Source organism: Acinonyx jubatus, chromosome E4 (assembly GCF_027475565.1).
Source record: "Acinonyx jubatus isolate Ajub_Pintada_27869175 chromosome E4, VMU_Ajub_asm_v1.0, whole genome shotgun sequence".
Lineage (NCBI taxonomy): Eukaryota > Metazoa > Chordata > Mammalia > Carnivora > Felidae > Acinonyx > Acinonyx jubatus.
The window spans coordinates 2,588,608-2,608,400 of NC_069395.1; the positions used below are offsets into that span (position 1 = coordinate 2,588,608).

Below are 19,793 nucleotides of genomic sequence, written 5' to 3' on the forward strand. Positions count from 1 at the left end.
CCGGAGCACCTGGAGGACAGAGGACGACCTGGAGCACCTGGGGGATGGAGGACGACCGGGTGGGATGGGAGAGAGTGAGGCGTTAGGGAGCCGCTGCCGCCGGCCTGGGAGCTCCGGAAGAGGTGGGGTGGGCCGGGGTCCCTGCCGGCGCAGGGGTCTCTCCATCAGCCCTCAGCAGGGGAGTAGGGGTGAGTGGGACGGGATGGCCGCACAGGCCTTGATACGCCGGCTTTGCTGTTCTGGTGACTCAGCCACCCGATGCCTGGGGACCTGGGATGGCTGGACTGCTACCCACCCCCGCCCCCCACTCCCTTGAGGAGGGCTGTTTGGGGCTCACCTGCTGGGAGGCAAAACCTCTGGCCCAACCGCAGGACCCAGGGGCTGAGGCCAGAAGCACCGGGCCCTGAAAGAAAAACAAAGAGTGCCCAGTAGCTGTTGTGTTAACATTTCAAATGGAAACGACAGCTCTCAGCCCCATAAAGGGAGGGCTTCTTTTTATATTTTAATTTTTTATTGTTTTAATTTTTTAACGTTTATTCATTTTTGAGTGAGACAGAGAGAGCGCGCGCGCGCACACGAGCAAGAGAGCACAGTTGGGGGCGGGGCAGAGAGAGGGAGACCCAGAATCTGAAACAGGCTCCAGGCTCTGAGCCGTCGGCACAGAGCCCAACACGGGGCTCGAACTCACGAACTGTGAGATCGTGACCTGAGCCGAAGTCAGACGCTTAACCGACTGAGCCACCCAGGCATCCCTTGGAAGATTTTCTTTTATTTGAGTTTTTTTTTTTTAATTTTTAACGTTTCATTCATTTTTGAGACGGAGAGGGAGAGAGCATGAGCCGGGGAGGGGCAGAACACAGCCGAGCTGTCCCCACAGAGCCTGACTTGGGGCTCAAACTCAGGAACGGCGAGATCATGACCTAGGCCGAAGTAGGACACTTAACCGACTGAGCCACACCAAGCGCCCCCCAAAAAGATTTTATTCTTAAGTCATCTCCACACCCAGTGTGGGGCTCACACAACCCGGAGATCAAGAGTCCAACGCTCCACCGACAGAGCCAGCCGGGCGCCCCTAAAGCGTCTTTTAGATATTGTATTCGTACAGATTAAAAACAGCGAGACAGCGGTCAAATGTTCCATTGCCCTCACCGTTGACTGAAGACCCACCGAAGACGACGGCAGAGATGGAACAGACTTCTCTCGCTGAGACGGGTGGGCCCCGTCGGGGAGAGCCCGTCCTTTGCAGTTGAGTTGACACTCTCGGCTGGCCTGGTGGGGGGGGGGGGGGGGCGGCACGGGCCGTGGAGCCCGCTGCCAAGTGCACTCCGGCTCGGCCCTGAGCTGGCTGGCCCGTCTACACCTGATGTTCTCATCCGGGAAGCGTGATGACGATCCCCCCGCCCCCCGCCAGCTGCCGTAGGCCTCGCGTGAGACACAGCACGGTTCCTAGCGAGTGGTGCGGAGACGTGGCTTTCAAAACTGTTACAACCCTTCCTGAGGACGGTTGGGCGGTGCGAATCTAAAGCCATTCAAATGTCATGGTTTTTGAGTCAGTAATTTCATTCCTGAGGAGGTATCTCGAGGAATTAATTCAAAAAAGAAAAAAAAAAAAACCAAGGCAACTTGGGACAAAGGTTTTGAAACCATTGTATTTACAAAGCAAAGAAAGAGGAACAACCTAGAAGGCCAGGGAAAGGCTGATGCTTAAATACACGCCGGGGCCGCGTGACCCAACGGTCGGCCGTGGCGAGCGGGCCAACGTGAGCTCCGAGCGCGCGCGGTGAGCTGTTTATGAAGTAACACGCAGAAAAGCGATCACGGACTTGGGATGTGTTTTGGTGACTTTACAAGCCGTTGGCACATGTTGCCTGACTGTGTGCGGGGATTAGAAACGCCTCCCGGGGGCGCCCGGGTGGCTCAGCGGGTTAAGCCGCCAGCTCTTGATCTCGGCTTAGGTCGCGAGCTCACCATTTGTGGGTTCGAGCCCCCGCATTGGGCTCTGCGCTGGCACTGTGGCGCCCGCTTGGGATTCTCTCTCTGCCCCTCCCCTGCTCGTTCCCTTCCTGGAAATAAGTAAATAACTCAAAAAAAAAGTCATTAAAAAAAAAGAAATGCTTTAAGATTTACTTTTAGGTATTTAAAAAAAATTTTTTTTTTAACGTTTATTTATTTTTGAGACAGAGAGAGACAGAGCATGAACGGGGGAGGGTCAGAGAGAAGGAGACACAGAATCGGAAACAGGCTCCAGGCTCTGAGCTGTCAGCACAGAGCCCGACGCGGGGCTCGAACTCACGGACCGCGAGATCACGACCTGAGCCGATCACGACCTGAGCGAAAGTCGGACGCTTAACCGACTGAGCCACCCAGGCATCCCTTAGAAGATTTTATTTTATTTGAGTTTTTTTTTTTTAATTTTTAATGTTTTATTCATTTTTGAGACAGAGAGAGACAGAGCATGAACAGGGGAGGGGCAGAGAGAGAGGGAGACACAGAATCCGAAACAGGCTCCAGGCTCCGAGCTGTCCGCACAGAGCCCGACGCGGGGCTGGAACTCACGGACCGCGAGATCACGACCTGAGCCGGAGTCGGACGCTTAACCGACCGAGTGCCCCGGGCGCCCCACAAAGTTGATCTTTAAATTAGGTGTCGAACATTAGGAAGAAGCTTGCCCCTCAGGCACGCCACGCTCGGAGCTCCCGCGGTGACTGCCAAGGCCCCGTCCCCTCCCCGGTTCACCCGAAGACCCTCCTCCTTTCTCGGCTCCCCCCTGGCGTCCGGGGCTCCGACGTTCACAGAGGAAAGTATCTCCAGGGCGGTTACCCGAGCCACAGGCAGCACGGTGCTCGGCGCGCAGCAGGTGTTTAAGCAGCGTTTGTTGAGTTACGTACGTACGTACGTGTGCGTACGTGTGAGCGCGCACACGTGTGTGTGCACGTAACACCCGCGGTCCTTGAACGTTTGCCCCCGCTCTTGGGCAGGGTCCTCATTAGGGACGAAGAGGGGGAGGGGAGGGAAGGACCTCACCGCCACTGACAGCTCAGGGCAGCAAATGACTCGCTTTTGTTGTCGAATCCCACCGCGGCCATAGTAAAAATCACGCAGGAACGACGTAAAATTTCCTTCTCCGTAGGTAATACACTCTCGTTTCTACGGGATTCGGGGGCGTCTTAAGCTCTCAGTCCACGTGATTGTGGTGAGGTGGGATGAACAGTCCCTGATACCTGGGGGACTTTGGTTTTACACGTGGCCCCTCCACACGCGTGACTTGGGGCAGGTGTCTTCCTCTCTCGCAAAGGTCCCTTCCGGCTCCCAACAGTCCAGCCTTCGTGAAGCTCGGGTTTGTGATTCCTCAGCCTGCCCGAACCCACGAGTGTCCCTGTTTTTGGTGCGACGGAGCGTCCAGGAGGAAGGATGGTTGGTGCACTGACTTTGCGTGTCTCGTCCTGGTTCCCGCTGCTGCTGGAGGAGGGCCGAGTATCCACTCTGTGCCCTTCCGGCCACAGGCGGCCAGGGAGCGTGAGGTCCAGGGTTGATGGCTGTACTCGATTGTCCCAAAGGAGCTGCTCACCTGCTGTCTGCTGTCACATGAGGCCTGCGGAGCCTTTGGGGGCTCCTCCGTGATCAGCCAAGGGGGTTTGAAGTGGGAGGGTTTCACAATGTGAAATTGCGAATCCCTAATCTGAGAAGACCCCAAGGTGCCCCGTCACCTCACACCTAGTCCTCCCCCGACGCCGGGCGTCGGTGGAGGCCCTGGCCACCAGAGGGCGCTCTCGCACCACGGAACCCTCGTACTTCCTGCGCTGGCACAGCGCAGGGCCCAGCTTTGCCAGAACATCTGGACTCCCTGAAGCCACCCTCAACCAGGGACGGTTTCCTCCCCCGGGGGACAGTTCACTGCGTCTGCTGGGGGCGGGTGCCGCTGGAGGCCGGGGATGTCCTAAGCATCCTGGAACACCCAGGACAGCTTCCAGAAGGGAAGACGAGGCAGCCCCAAATGTCCGCACTGCCAAGGTTGAGAAAATGGTTTATGCAGAGCAGAGCAGGGCACGCGCCCTGGGAGTTTATGTCCTCTGGACCCGCTGTGGCCGTGTCCCGGGTTCACCCACCGTGTGCCCTGCAGAGGGTACATGGGGTCCTCAGTACGGGACCCTGTCGAGGCGGGGCGGGGGGGGTGGGGAGGTGGCCTCTCTGAACAGGGCCCAGGCCCCATGACAGCGCGAGCCGGTTCCTTGTGTCAGAGGAGACCTGCTTTGTCTCCCAAACCGGGCAGGGTGAGGGGCAGGCCCGGGGCTGGTGGTTCCTCCTTCCCGCTGGGCTGGGGATCGGCCTGCGCCTTGGGAGCAAGTGAGAAGCGGGTTTTCACGGACCCCCCGAAAGCTCCTGGGAGGGAGACCCCGGGCCTGTATCCAGGGTTCCCCGGGGTGAGGGCCTGGACCCGCCCTGCTCTGGGCCTCTCCTCCCCCATTCCGTTGGAGGCCACCACGCATCTGCCGCAAGGAAGGACAGCAGGTGGCAGAAAGCAAAATGCGCACCCCCCCAAGCCCAGTGCAGACACACACACACACACACACACACACACACACACACACACACACACGAGAACCCCTGTGCCTCCTCATATCCTAGACAGGAAGTGGAGACAAGTCTTAAACCTGTAATCGGTGGCCCAGAGACAGGAGAGCAATGCGGTTCACTGGTCTTGGCTCCTGGAACATTCTGCCCTGTTGGCTTTTCCTTCATTGAGCAAAAGCCCCTCCCTCACACGGCCCCCTCCCCTGGCTGCCCCATGCTTCCTCAGCTCCTCTGGTCATTCTGAGGGCTGGGGACAGACGAAGGGCCCCCTTCACCCGCTGCCCCCTTGGTTCTGCTCACGGGTCCACGGCAGGCCCCGCTCTGCTCGGGTTCTGTCCTTGAGGCTGGTCCCCACGCAGCACAGGTGGCTCCAGACCACGTCGTCCGCCAGCTTCTCTCTCTGGGGGATGATGGCAGCACCCTGTCCCCTGCCCCCCCTCCCATGAGAGCCTGGGGTGACGTGTAGCCCCACAGCAGCTCAGGGCAGCGGGGACGCGGTGGGACGGTCAGCTGAGCGTGGTTGGCCAAGGTTGTTTTATTTGCGGGGAGAATTACAGAGCTGAGGAGGCCGGGTCCTCCCTGCCCCACTGCCTGGCGTCTTGGGGAAATGGTGGCTGGTAGGAAGTGCCCGCGCAAGACAGGAGCTCCCAGGGTCACAGAGACCAGAGGGCCGAGGACGAAGCGCACGGAGGGGCAGGAGAGAGACTGGGGCCTCAGCCCGGATGAGGGGGCAGGGGCTCCCCAGATGCTCGCTTTCTCAGTCATGTGGGCAGGTGGGGCTGGGGGCGCTCAGGCGACAGAATCCGTATGCTCGTCTCCTTTGAGGACAGCTGAGGTTAAGGATGCCTCCTTAATCTGATTCATAATTTGGTGGGAGGGGAGGAGAGGGGAGGGTCACCCTGCCTCAGTCCCCATCCCCCGGCATGCCCCCCACCCCCTTTTGTCCAACTCCTCCCCTTCAAAGCCTCCTGCAATTGAAACCTGTTTCCAGGCCGGGGAAGGTGCAAAGCCAGAAAGGAAATACACGGGAGGAGGCATGGACTTTGGGGGACTCCCCACTTCCCCTCTTCTCCCCAGTTAAGGAGGATCCAAGGGCCACACTGCCTTGAAGTTCTCCAGATGGGGGGACACGGGGCTTTCGTCCCCGGCTTTGGGTCTGTGTATCTCTGAGGAGAAGCCCTCCCTGGGGTCCAGGCGTCCCTTTGCCCCCATCATGGGATAGGGCTTTACCTCCAGCCCCGGGGGCCTCAGGGGCAAAAGCCGGATCCTCTCGCCGGCCCCCTGTCCCAGCCCAGCCAACAAGGGGAGCCCCGGAAAGTGGTGGGTCGCTGGGGGGCAGCCGGGCCCTGGCAGCAGGGTGTCTGGCTTGGAGGTCCCCGGGATCAGCCGCTCTGGGGGGACAGGGGGCAGGAAGGGCCCTGAGAGGCGGGTCCAGTCGGAAGGGAGGGAAGGCAGGAGAGGAGGGGCCAAGGAGGCCAGACCCAGCAGCTCCTCTCGGGGGCTCCCCAGAAGGCAGCAAGGGCCAAGCTGGCAGGGGGCTGGGAGAGAGCCAAGGCCTGGGGAGAGAGAGAGACAGAGAGACAGAGAGAGAGAGGGAGGGAGGGTCAGGAGGGATCTCCCTTCTCCACCTACTTCCTATTTCCTTTTCCTCTTGCTGGAAACTTCCTTTCCCTGCTGTGCCCCATCCTGTTTCCTTTGCTTCGGGTCTATTCCCTGGGGGCGAGACAGGTCAGCCTGGGGGTCCCCCTTGTGGCTCCCGCCCCTCTCCTCCTGGGCCCTTGGCCCGATGAGCGTGGTTACCCCCAGAATGTCTGCGCCCCCGGCTCTGTGCGCGCCGGAACCGTGCCTGTATCGCTGTCCCCTGGACCCGCCTGGTGCCTCCTAAGAGCTCAGGACGAGCGTGTGGGATGACTGGGTGAGGACACTGCTGGAACTCAGTGAGTCCTGTCTGCACTCTCTGTAGCGCAGGGCTCTGGCTCTAGCCTGTGGCCCCAAGCTTGTCCCTGAAATCCAGGCCCCGGTCTCCTCATCTGTACCGGCCCCTCTGCTGGCGAAGGTCAAGTGGGAGGCCAACGCGTGGGGGGCCCGGCCTCGCCTTCTCGGCCGGCTGGGCCCTGGCCTGCTCCCCCAGGATCCTTCCCTCCGCCCCTCCTTCCAGATCCTCCGGCCCTGCGGGCATCCTGCAACCCGGCGCCCAAAACCCCGGGGCGGGGGCCGGGGCTCGGGGCGACTAGCACAACCTCCTGGCACTGTCCTTATTTCCAAAAGCCCAACTCCGACCCCTCGAGTCCTCTCTTAGCAAGGCCACATCATCGAACTAGAAGAGTAATATCATCACATTGGTGGGGCTGTAGTGAATGAAAACCGGAAAGGCGAATTCGTTATTATTTAACATGCCCGACGTATTCGGAAGGAACGATGGTTCTGAAGTCGGACCCACGAAGGGAAACCAGTGGACAGGGTCCTGCATGAGGCAAAGGTGACCCCGAGCCGTCCCCCGGGGTCACTGCCCTTCTCCCTGGGTCTGGGGCTGCGTCCGCCCTCGGACATCAGATGGGGGCTGAGGAGCAGGTGAAGGAGACGGTCTGAGTGTCGGCGCCCCCCCCCCCCCCCCCCACCGCCACTCCCAGCACCGGGCCTGCAGCCTCTGCCTCCGGTTCGCAGGCCTGGCTACTTTTCCACCCAGAAGCATCCTCTCTTGGCACCAGTGCCCGGAGGGGAGGTGGGGTGAGGGGCCTGCACAGCCTTCAGATGACTTCAGCCAGGCAGCTTGTGTGTGTGTGTGTGTGTGTGTGTGTGTCCCCACAGAGGGCAGGGAGGTGCAGACGGCCCACTCCAAGCTGGGGCTCGCCGGGGACACTGTTTCCCCCTCGCGGTTCCCCAAAGAGAAAGCTCCGTGTGGGGCACTTCTGGAGCCAGGAGGGGGGTGGGGGTAGGAGCACAGGGGTGCCGTGCAGGCGCTGTCTCTCTCCAGGGGCCAGACCGGTGGCCGAGCGGGTCCTAGCAGGCCCTGGGCCACCCTCGCCCACAGCCTCGGCTGCACCCTGGGGCCCAGAGGTGCCTGGCTCTGGGGACAAGGCTAAGGCCCGGGGTCTCTCTCCCGTGAAGTCGCCCGGAGAGGAGGGGCAGGTCTGAGCCGTCTGTGTGAAGCCTCCGGCTGCTCAGGCGTGTCCGTGATCTTCCTCACGGACAGTCTGGTTTTGTCACTTCGCTGTTTACAGCCCTGGGAGAGCTGACCTCTGCCTACATTTCCACCCACCCCCCTGGGATCGCCAGTGCTGCCACGCTGGCCTTTCCTAGTCCCTCTTTCCTGCCCCGGGGCCTTTGCACACACTGTTTCTCTCTGCTTGCCGTGCTCTTCTCCCTCCTCCTTGTGCAGAGCCTCCTTCTCCACCTGCCGCCCGTGCTTTGTTCTGGTCCCGTCATCCTCCGCCTAGATGGTCCTCCCAAGCCTGCCGGTACCCGCCTCACGCCCCCTCCAACCCAGCTCCACCCCTCACTCTCTGACCACGGCCACTCACTGGGTCCCTCAGCGCCTCTACTCTTGCTCACAACTCCCTGCCTTGCACACGCCATTCCCTCTGCCTGGGCATTTTCTGCACCTGCCTCACCGGGGGCAGGGGCCTCCTCCTCCGGGATGCCCGCTCATCTCTGCATTCCCGTAGCGCCTGGCGCTTCCCTGAGTCTCTCCACACCACTTGCTGACTGTCCCTCCTCTACTCCCTTCATTCTCTGAGCATCTTGAGGGCCGTCCAGCCCCTCTGAGCCCCCACACCTAGGGAATAGCTGGGGCTCAGTTTGTTGAATGAATGAATGACTTTATTTTCCCTGTCTCAAGCCTCTGGCCCATGGGCTCAGCCAGGAGGGTCCCACTTGCAATCCCCTGGGCCCTCCCCGGGCCCGAGCACTCACGGGGGGCACCGCTGCCGCTCCCCTTCTTATCCTCAGAGGCCTCTGGCGGCCCTCGGGGGGTCCGCTGCCCGGCCAGCTGCTCCACTGTGGCCCAACGGGCGAGCAGCGCGCTGTGCAGGAGCTGGGGAGGGAGAAGCAGGAGTGAGGGTGGCGTGGGCTGGCCGGCGACCTGTGTTCCCCGGTTCATGCCCAGACTCCTCCCTGAGACCCCGCCCCCTTCCCTGGGGTCCTCCCGCTGGAGGGGTCCCGCAGGAACCACCCTCGCCCCCAGGTGCAGGCTGCACCCCCTGAAGGTGTTTCAGGGTGATGGCCCTGCCCCACCCCCCGGGGGCGCTGGGGGACCAGAAAGCAGTGGGAGAAAACCACTGGCCACTGCTGGGGCCCCCGAGGCGGAGAGGAGGGCTGGGGTCCTCCTGGGCGGAGGGGAGGGGGGGCCGCCTCCGTGCCTACCTCGCCGGGCGTGCCCATGGGCACCAGGGCTGGCTGAAACAGGGCAGGGGCCCCCAGCAGCAGGGGGCAAGGTGGTGCCCGCACCTCCCACAGAGGGTAGTTGACGACAATCAGCTTGCTGAAGTTGAACTTGTACGTGAACCTTTTGCCTTTGGTCTTGTGCAGGATCCTCTTGTTGTAGTAATACCTGTGGATTCCGAAGTTGAGAACGCAGTTGGGCCGGCCACGCCCCTCCCCCCGGCCGGCGAGCCTGGGGAGCCCCTGGGCACCCCACCAGCCTGGGGGGGGCGGGGCTGCCAGCACCCACAGCCCCGTCTTTGAGCCCTGACCTCTCTGGCCGCCTGGCCGCCCCTTCCCACCTGAGGGCCCGGCTCAGCTTGTCGTAATTCATCTGCGGTTTGCACTTCCTGCGGCCCCAGAGGCGGGCCACCTCGTCCGGGTCCTTGATGACAAACTCGCCGTACTCCCCCTGCTGCCAGGCGATGACGTGGCGGAACTCTTCCTTCTGCAGCAGCTCCAGGATGAAGTGCCACAGCTGGATCTGCCGGGAGCCTGGGGACGACTCGGCTTTGTAGGCCCAGTCCGGGAAGGCCAAGCCTGGGGGGAGGGGCGTGAGTGCCACAGCGCTGCGGGGGGAGGGGGGCAACCCCGCCCCCCGGGGCCGCCCCTCTGCGGCCGGGCCTCGAAGGGCGAAGGGCGGGCGGGCGGGCGGCCTGGCAGAGGCTCACCTGAGATCCAGGAGCTGCCCGCGACAGGGACGCCCTGGGCCCCGCAGCCGCAGTGCATGGTCGCCTCTGGGGCCGCGAGGGCCGCGTCTGGGCCTGGGGGAGCCGGTCACTGCTTAGGAGGGAGGCGAAGAATGAGGGAAAGAAAAGAGGACAGAGAGGAGGATGACAAGGACGAGGGGCCCTGAGGCAGGGGACCAGGTGGCAGGCGGGAAGCTCCCCCACACGGAAGGCAGGGCCCGGCCTCCTCTGGGGACGTCCTCCCCGGCCAGGGGCAGACCTGGGGCTGGGACCACTTATATGGATGCAGAGGAAGGCAGAGGGTCCTATAGCCTGCCCCCGCTGGGGGATTTAGACAGGACGCGCTCTCCTCTCAGGGCTTTAATAGGATTGGAGCTTTCCCCAAGAGAAGACCAGAGAAAATGTGATTAATCGTGGGCTCTTCGTAAACCTCGAGCGGGGGCAGGCGGAAGATACGCACACCCATACCTTTACGGAGCCGGACCCGCTGCAGGCGTCGGGCGAGCAGGGGGTGTGTGCTTCCTGCTCTGTCTTCCTGCTCTGTCCCCAGCGAGCCCCTGGCCCAGCAGACGCCTGGCGCGTCGCAGGTGCCTGGCGGTGAAGTGCTTGGCGGTGGAATCCGCGTGTGGGAATGAGGCTGTCGACGGGGTCTGTGTGCTTGTGTCTGTCTTCGCCTCCGAGTGGTGGCTCCCCGCCGTCAGGGGCCCCAGGCCAGCCCAGCACGGGCCCTGGGCTCCAGCTACTCTGTAAATATCCGTGGAGTTACTGAACCCCGGCCCCCGCCACGGAAGGAGGGGTCTTGCTGGTTCCCAGCGTGGCCCAGATGGGGAGAGGACTCGGGGGTGAGCTCCCTGATGCAGGCCACGGGAGGAGAGCACCTGTCCCTGTCCCAGACCTTCCAGATGGAGCTGAGGCCGGGCCGAGGGCTGGCTTCCCGTCCCCGAGGGAAGATGACCCCAGAGGCGGAGCGCCCACAGGGCCTGGGGAGATGCAGGGTGTGGGCCCCGCTCCAGGGTAGGCGTCACCTGTGAGGTCAGGACCCTGTGGCGAGGCTTACAGGACCTGGCTCCGGGCTCCGTCTCGGGGGGAGGGGGGAAGTCGGGATGGGGTGAGCCCTGCTCTCAGCCAGAACTTACTAGGCCGGCAGGTCTGGAGGGCATGTGAGGGCTTGCCTGGAGTGGCCTCCTCACTTTCCAGACGAGGCTCACAAAGGGAAAGCCACCCGACACACAGGCTCAGCGGCCACACCTCCACCCCTCGCACACGGCCCCCGCTCCTACGCCGTGTCGTCTTGAGACTTAGAACCCGCTGTCTATAGAAGTGCTTCTCAAACACCAAGGCGGAAGAATCCCGAGAATCTCTTCAGGACGCAGATTCTGATTCGGAGGCACTTGGTGGTACCTAAGACTCTGCATTTCTAACAAGCTCTTCGGTGACACCGATGTTGCCGGCCTGCGGACCCTGCTTTGAGTAGCGAGAGCCCGCGGGGTACCCCGGGAGTTGCTGGGGGTCAGGACGTCAGACACCTCAGCTGCTGAGACCCTCCCTGCCCTCTCCACCCCTACCCCCGCCCCAGAGGTCATCTGGTCTCCTGCTTTTCCTTTCCCAGGGGACAAGGCTCCAGGGGGTCAACCGACAAACCAATGGCCCCTTGGGGGCAGGTGCTCCTGGGGGTGCCCGGTCTGGCTGGAGCAGAGGGCACCTCCGGAAATGCCGGTGGATGGTGGTGAGGGGTGCACGCCGCTTGGGGTCTTCCCGCCCAGCCTTCCGCCTCTAAACTGACAGCTGACATTCTGGAACTTTGCCCTTTCCCGACCTCCCCCGAAACAGAAGGCCCCCACCCGTCTCCCACCCTCCTCCCCCGCCTTGTCCGTTGACAAGTTCCTCCTGTCTAAACTCAAGCGGGTTGGGATCCCTTCCACCTCACCTTAGGAAAATGGGTTGGGAAATGGGGGGGTGGGTGCTGGGGTGAGAGGTCCCAAGGGAAGACTGTTCCGTGGAGGGAGCGGTAGCCTCCTCCAGCTGCCTCCCCCCACCCCCCCCCCCAGTGCTGCCGGACCCCCACAGTGCCTGGTCTGGAGGATTGGAGACCTTAGGATAGCTTTAGGATCTGGCGCGAGGAGAATGATGAACCCACCACGGAGGGGGTCCTCAGTGTGCCCCGCCCCCAGCCGGGGAGCCCACACGCCCCGAAAGCTCGCGGGAGTATCTCACAAGATGGAGCTCAGAGGGGTCGAGGAACTTCTCCAAGGTCACACAGCTCTTAAGCGGAAGCGACAGCAACACCTTGATTCAAGATGTGTGCTATTCCGCCACCCAGGGAGGCGACCGACCGACCGACACCCCGCCTCTGGCCCCCAAAGGGAGAAAACCCCAAATACAAAAACCACAAGTGGCATCAGTGGGTGAGGTCAAGCCCCACCCGTCCCCGCCGTTCCCCATTTCCTGGTCTCCCCCATGCGTGTGGGGGTCCCGCCAAGACCCCCGGGTCTCTGAGGAGCTTGCGGCGGGGATGTGGAAGTCCTCGCTGCTGGCAAATCCTTCCTGACGGCCCCCCTCCAGCCCCCCCTTTTGCCCTGGGCCCCGAGGAGCTGACCCGCCCTCAGACGGTCGCGGCCTTCGTGCTTCATCTCGGTTCCTTGTGCTCCAATTTTACCCTGCGGCTCTGGTGGTGGTGACCCCAAGGCCGGGGGAGGTGACCCGCTCTGTCCCCCGAGCCCCCACCCCGGGCCCCCAGCTCCCTCCCTCCCGTGTGGTGAGCTGAGCTCGCAGGGCTTGGGGGGCCCCCCTGCCCGGCGGCTCTCGCAGCCCCTACAGCCCCGGCAACAGTGGGGTCTCAGAGGGTCAGCGTGGAGAGCTATAAATCAAAGAGGACCATAACCCAATCTGGAATGATCAGAGGGGCTGCTGTTAGGCGCTTTGTGTTGTTTGAAGGCTCGTAGCCGTGAGCGATTATTATTGTCACCGCCCCCGTCATTCTGGTTACTGATAACATGGTCGGTCTCCTTGGCTAATACGAGCGCTCGTTACCACACAGGTAGGTTTTAGGTCATTATTTAACAACGCGATATAGAGGAGCCTGGTAACAACGGAGAGCGGGCCTTAAGCCCCACCTCTCCCCTGTAACCCCAAGCAGGAGAGCTGCCCCCCCCTTGCCACTCCCCTAGGGGGGTCCCCAGGCGGCCCTGCTTCTCCGACACTTTACTTCTCTGGGCTTGGAGCCAGAGGAAAAGTCCAGAGCAGATCTTATCTTTCTGAGAGTTTAGTTACTAGAAACGGGCCCTTGTTGTGTCACAGCACCGGGCCAGCCCTCTCTTTCCACAGGTCCTGCCCCGAATCCGCACACAAGCCCCTCGACGTGGACCTTATTTCCCCCATTTTGCAAGCCGAGGAAATCGACGCTCCACAGAGTGGGAGCCTTGCATCAGATCCCCGTGCAGGTGGTGGAGCCGGACTCGGGAACAGGTCTATCTGACTCCGGGCTCCCAGCTGTAATCAGTCAATCAGGGCAGAGAGGCCGAGACTGAAACTTCGGAGCTGAGAGGGTGGTGGCGGCCGGGGCCCTGGAGGAGCCTCTCGGGTCTAACCTAAGCTGTGCTGGGCTCCTTGTCCAGAAGCCTGAGGACCGACAGTCAGACGGGAAGGGGATGAGAAAGACACGAACACACTCCGAATAAAAAAAAAAGCTGAGCGGTAAAGGCCCGTACTGCCTACCCATCTGAAAAGCAAAACTTGCATCGAGAGTCACTTTGCTGCTGGGCCTTCCAGGAGGCTGGCCTGGGCTGACGGCACGGTCGGGTTGACTGACCTCCACCGAGCCTTCCTGGTGGGTGAGTCCCCGACTGATTCAGGGGGACAGAGTCCGAGAGAAAGAGTGCCAAGGGAATGACAGAGAGGCAGCTCTGCGGTGTGTGTGTGTGTGTGTGTGTGGACACAGGTGAGGGCTGAAGGGTCACAGTGGGGAGACCAGCCCAGAGGGGGACAGTGGGAACACCGAGGTGACGGCCTCCAGGGGACACTGAGCAAACTGCACACCGCCCCCCCCCCACTTCTGCAGAATCCCCAATCTGATTAGAAGCCTCTGGTCTGTCCCCTTGATCTCTCCCCCAGTGGAGAGTGGTTAGTCCTGAGACCTCCCTTAATGCTATTAGCTAAAGCTGCTTAGTTAGGTAGGACTGTGAGGGGCTGGGGCCCGGGAGAAAAGCCAACCACCTTCTTCCCTGGGGGATTTGGGGGAGGGGCAGAGACAGAAGTTCTTTCTTCCCAGAGACCCCAGGGCATCTTGTCCCTCCTGCAGGTCCCCAAACTCAGGGGACCCGCATGGGGCCGAGGGGCCCCTTCTCGATGCTCCATGTTGGGAATGGACCAGCTGAGCCCCGCCTCTCCCCTGTAACCCCAAGAAGGAAAGCCGCCCCTCCTTGCCACTCCCTAGGGGGATCCCCAGGCGGCCCTGCTTCTCTGTCACTTTACTTCTCTCTCCAGGGGCCCTCGGGTCTCAGGTCCCTGCCCCCCAGCCCCTGGCAGACCCTCTTACTCTGATCTCTGTGTCCCTGGGGACCGTGGGCTTTAAAAGGTTTGTGCGACTCTTGGAGTAGAAATCCCAGACGCCCCCAGACCCCACCCCAGACGCGCGGTAGAAGGGCGGTGGGGCAAGTCACAGCCCCCTGGCCCAGGGTTGGGGGATGGGCAACGGGGGCCAGGAGACAGGCTCCCAGCCCCGCATGCTCCGCTCTCCGTCTGGCCCCTCCCGGCCTCTGTTTCACTTGGTTTGACCTTTTCATCTTAGCTCATTTCCTGCTTCCCGACTGCTTCTTCTCCCTTCTTTCCAGTCCCCAGGCCACCAGGCTTCTGAGTCTCCCTGCCCCGCCACCTCTGTGGCCCATCCTTTTCCGTCTCAGTGTCGAGGAGCAGGCCGGTCCCTTTCCGTCTTTACTTATGGGGACCAGGCCGGCTGCCTCACCCCATCTCCTGCTCTGGGCACTGCCTCCAGGCTCAGGCCCTGTGTCTTGCGTTTTCTTGCTTCTCTCTCTGTCCTGTTCCTGTGCTCTTTCTCTCACCCAGGCTTCAGACCTGGAAGCTGAGCCCAGGGCCCCAGCTCCCCGGCCTAGGTCCCCGCAGCCCCCTCCCACCCCTGCTCCCTCCCAAATCCCTCCCCGGGCAACCCCAGCCTCCTTCCTGCCATCTCATTCCTGTCAGCTGTGCCCTGGGGATCCCCCTGCCTGGACATCCCCGATCCTTCCCTTTGCTCCCCCCACCCCCCCACCCCCCCAACAAGAAATCCCCTCCAGCAGGAGCCAAGCCAGCCAGAGGAAGTGAAAGTTCTCATTCAAACGCTGATCTGGGACAAGTGGCAGCCAGACGGAGCAAACAGGGACCAGAGTGTCAGGACTTCGCCGGCTGGGGGGGTGTCGCCACCCCCAGACTACCCCCCCATCCCAGTCCAGTCGCAGCCTCCACCTCCAGCCTCGTGGTGCTCACCCCAGTCCTAGTGAACCCTGACTTGAACTTCACTAAGCCCCCTGCCTGAACGAAGCCCCTCTCCCTGCCCCCGCCCTCCCCAGCCCTCCTTCTCCTCTTCCTCTTCCTCCTCCTCCTCCTCCTCCTTCTCCGTCCTCGTCCTTCCGGAGGGCTGGAGGAGAGAATCACCCCTTCCTGCGCCCCTCCAGCCTCCAAGAGCCCGCACCTGCCCTCCAGCACAGGGGCTGTCCGGCTTCAGGCTTCTTGGACCTCGTTTTTGGGAAGGATGCCAGGAGCATGAGGAAGGGAGCCCGGCAGGCACACGGGGCAGAATCCCCTAACCCTGCCACAGGCTTCGGTCCGGTCCACCCCAGCCCGGCTCAGATGGGAGCACAGCCTTAACTCTCCCACCCTTGGGACCCCGAGGCCCACCCCCTGCTCCTCCATACCCCCGGGCTGTGATGCCCGCACCCCCAGTGTCCGGCCCCACCCTCAGCCCCTCCGATGGTGCGGTCAGCTCTGTACGGGCTGCTGTTTGTGTGGACGGCAGGGTGCAGGGATGCCCGAGCCCGTCCTTCCGCCGGCCCCAGCCTGACCTGACCCCATCCGTGCCAGGAGTCTCCTCTGCCCCGGCACGCGGACATCTGACCCCAGAAGCGCCTCACCTGGGGAGAGGAGACCAGCTGTCTCGATGAGGTCCCCACTTCTTTCCGCCCTGGCCCCCCAGCACCCGGCCCTGCGGCTGTCCCGCACCGGCCGCCTCCCGGGAGGCTTCTGCGAGGCCCCTGGGCTCTCACCCCCACCCCTGCCCGCTCCTCCTTACGAACCCCCTTCCCGGCTGCTCCACAGCTGGACCCACAGCTGGGGTGGGGCGGGGGCGAGAAGGGCCGTCCCTCAGGCCAGCCCAGCCGCACACCTGCCACCAGAGTCCCTTACCTTGGAGCGGTGGCCGGCCGTCCCCTGCTACGTCCCCTGCTTCTTCTGGCGCACGCCTCGCCCAGCGGCCCTCGCTCATCACACGCGAGTTAGGGTTACTTAAAATGAGAGCGGGATCTCCAAGCTCCCAGGGGAGCCGATGTGGTTTTCAGACAATAGCATTAACCCTTCGGGGGCCAGTGGCACCGCGGCCCGCGCCCCCTCCGCCTCCGTGAGGGCTGTGGTAGGAGGGGTGTCTCTCCTTCAGTCCTCTGTATCCAGAGCTGCCTCTGGGGCTGGTGGCTCCTACAGTGTCAGGCCAACACAGAGACTCGTGAGGAGGCCACCTGTCCTCCGTTCTAGGCAAAGGGACCCTGAACTGTGGGGAAGTCCTTCCAGCTGTCTACCCTTCCCTAGATAAGTCAGTCCCGTCTCAGGGAACTTTCTGTGCAGATAGAGCCCAGGCCTGGAAGAGAAGCCCCTCCCAACCTGGGACTGTTACCACCACCTGGTCCCCAAGTCCCCCTGGCTTCCAGGCCCCGGCTCTGCTCGGGCTCATGGAGGTTACAGTCCCCGAAATCTGGCGTTTTCCTCGAGTCTCGAGTATTAAATGATACAAATGGTTTACCCGATGTATTTTCTCTGAGGATTTTAAAGCACTTATTATGTCTCTGTCGTCTGGGAGTTTCGGAGTTCTGGAAAATGATGTTTTCTTTCCTCTATTAATATGACTGAAAGCCGGACAGCGAGAAGAACTTCCAGGTCAGGCACAGACTGGACAGGAGGAAGTGACTGGGGGGGGCATCAGATACCCTGCAGGGAAGGAGCAGGAGCAGGAAAGGGGTAGGGTTCCAGAATACACCGGGAGGGGTTGCGTTAGGCGCCTGGCATCGGGAGACGCTTCTCAAGGGGAAACGAGGGCCTCTGCCTTTGAAGTCCCGGGGAATGAGCCCCCCTGGAGCCTGTGGGGCCTGGAGCCCACGTCTCCAGTCTCCGGCGGGGATGAAAAGGTTGACGGCTGTCGCTGGGGAATCAATATGATTTTCTTTTATTCCTCCCTGGCTCTGGGAGGCCAAGTGTCCCTCCCCACCTCATTACGCAGCCCCTCCCGGCCTCGGGCTGAAGGACGTGGGGAGGGAGAGCCATGGAATTCAATCCTGGGGGTTGTTTTCTGGTTAAATCAACCGAAGCTAACATGACAGAAAGGTGAGGGAGGAGAGGATGATTGATGGAGAGACAGGTCGCTGGGGACCGCTGGCAGAGGGTCCTGGGGGGGACAGGATGCGTGTCCAGGTTGTTGGATGCAGGCCTAGCAAGGAGCAGGCAGGCCTGGTGCCCACGGGAGACGGAGCCTCAGCGAGGGGGCCGAGGTCGGCACTGAGACGCGATCCCGGCGTTTCCCTCAGGTGCCCTTGGCCTTTCCTCCCCTGGGCAGGTGGTCCTGCCCTTACACATGTCACCTCGCTCCATCTCCTTCCTCTAAGGACTTGGCACCTGAGTGAGGACCCGGAAGATGCCAAGGCCAGGCGGACACGGGCAGGAAGAGCTTCCTCTCCACGAAGGCCCCGCCCCTTCGAAGGAGCCGAGTCCAAGGCCTGGACCCCACGGCTGTTCAGAGCACCTGCTGCCTCCGAGAGATCCCCCGGGAGGCAGCATCCGGGGGGCCTCCGGGGAGGGCGGCTCCTGGCTCCCACGCTTGCCTGCCATGACCCCAGCTCCCAGGAAAGTCCCCCAAGTCGCTAACTACAGTCCCTTCGGGAACCAGAGCAGCTGCTTCTGCGACACTTAGGGTTTTCACCTTCCCTCTAGTGCCTTACACACTTCCCTGCCCATTTCCTTCCATATTCCCGTAAGCCCGATCAGAGCAGAGCCCCCACTCCCATTCACCAGGGGACAGGAGGCCAGGCCCTTGGCACCGACCCTGGCTCCCGGGTGGCACACTGGGCCTCCTGTTTCTTCCCCAAGACACAGGCAAAGGGCCCAGTGCCCTTGGGGATGCATCCCCTAACCAAATGCAGCCCTTCGCTCTTGCGAGCTTCTCTGATGTGTCCCAGGGCCTGGCCGCGGGGCTGCCTCACCAATGACTGCTGAGCAACTCACCCCAAAAGGACCCAACCGGCTCCCCCCACTGAAGCCGATCCCACGGCCCCAGCTCACATCAGCCTCGACACATTTTACACCGCCTCAGGGCCCCCAACTTCATTGCCACTGATTTTAGTGGCCCGCTCCAGGCCACCTACATTTTCTCAACACAGTGACACAATCATGGGCACCAAGCGGGGTGAGGCGGAGACCGCAGAGGGCGGCCCTTCCCACTCTGGGGCTGGAGCCGGCTCTGGGGGTCCCCCGGGAGTCCGCCCAGAGAGAGGAGTCTCCCCAGGGGGAGGAGGGTGGGCCTTGGCTCCCCAGCCACCCCCTAGAGCTTAGTGGCACAGGTTGGGGGCCAACCAGAGGGTGTTCACGTGAGCTTGGGGTCGAAGGTTCCCGTCCTAGTTAGTGACTTTTTCATACATGAGTAGCCAGCGTGAGCCTATGGACACTGTGTGACACTTTGGATCAAGACCTCATTACCCCACGTGGGTCCTCTTAGGCCTCATGTGGGCCCCTGTGACCCTCTAACTTATGACGGGCGGACAGGAGACACAGGGTGGGCTCAGCCCCCGGAGGCCTGATCGAGGGGCTGCACAGGGTGTGGGTCGGGGCTCAGAAATGAGGAGTAGGAAGGAGGAGAGAAAAGGGATCTGGCCCCGGGGGCCTGGCAGGCAGTGGAGGGCAGCAGGGGACGGGCGAGTTCAGGAGGGTCCATTGGCCAGTCCGGTTGTGACAGATGTGACTGAGACCGGACTCGGCGGGGGGAAGCGGGGGAAGGACACCCCCGAATAGAGGGATAAGGTCCCTGGTGCGACAGAGGAGGACTGGGGAACCTCAGGAGCGGGAGAGGAGGCGGCGGCCGGGCAGGGGGAGGGGAGGCAGCGCGTGGGGGTGGAGCCCGTGGCTGTGGTGTCCGTGCAGACTCTTCAGGTCCCATTAGCAGCAATGGAAGGTGACATGTGGGATCGATACCAATCGAGGCAACAGACTCCCAGTAATGAACCCATTTCACTCACGCTCTCCACCCCCGCCGGCCGCCCCGGACCCCCTCCCCGGAGAGCCTGCTCCCGGAACCGTCCCCGGGGCTGGGGGCCCCCAGCGTGGTGAGGTGGGCCTGGGGGGGCGGTGGTGATGTCCGGCTCTGTCAGGCTCAGGCCCACCCTGTGCCCCCCGGGGCTGAACTCACGTCCCCAGCCCTGCGCATGTTTCCAAGGCGGAACCGGGGAAGCTCTGGAGTTTGTTGAGCCGCTCACCCCGTGGGCGCAGGTGAAGGTGTCTCCGTGTTCCTGGCCCGCCCGTGCCCGCGCGTGGGCGTCTGCGTGTGTGGCTGTCTGTCTCCTCCGGCCTGCGTCTGTGCGTCTCCGAGGACCCAGGAAGTGGCCGTGTGTCTCCGTAGGCGTCTCCATGGCCGTGCGGTTTCACGCGTGGGTGTTTGCCACGTTTTGTGTCGCCGGTGTGTCCTTGCACGCCTGTCTCTGGGAACGTGGGTGTGTGAGCCCGGGTTCGCGAGTGTGTCCGCGATTCTGTGGGTGTCTGCTCTGGACGTGCGGGTCACGCTTTGTTTCCGAGCGTCTCTGTGCGTGTGTACCCGTGTGTGTGTGTGTGTGTGTGTGTGCGCGCGCGCGCACGCGCACGTGCGCCCCCCTCTTT

At 62.5% G+C, this 19,793-nt stretch overlaps 1 protein-coding gene and 1 long non-coding RNA gene across 2 annotated transcripts; both read right to left on the minus strand.

Moving 5' to 3' along the window:
* Positions 1-2,136: 2,136 nt before the first annotated feature.
* On the minus strand, positions 2,137-5,486 carry LOC128312995 (uncharacterized). Its single transcript, XR_008293055.1, has 2 exons — positions 2,575-5,486; positions 2,137-2,327 (listed from the first exon to the last, which is right to left on the minus strand). It is a non-coding gene; the product is annotated as an uncharacterized LOC128312995 (long non-coding RNA).
* A 6-nt stretch (positions 5,487-5,492) lies between these two features.
* ETV3L (ETS variant transcription factor 3 like) lies at positions 5,493-10,382 on the minus strand. Its single transcript, XM_027048465.2, has 5 exons — positions 9,663-10,382; positions 9,294-9,531; positions 8,935-9,121; positions 8,485-8,605; positions 5,493-6,128 (listed from the first exon to the last, which is right to left on the minus strand). Exons 1-5 carry the CDS (start codon positions 9,718-9,720, stop codon positions 5,650-5,652), a joined length of 1,083 nt encoding a protein of 360 aa, XP_026904266.1. The 5' UTR covers positions 9,721-10,382; the 3' UTR covers positions 5,493-5,649.
* Positions 10,383-19,793: the final 9,411 nt, after the last annotated feature.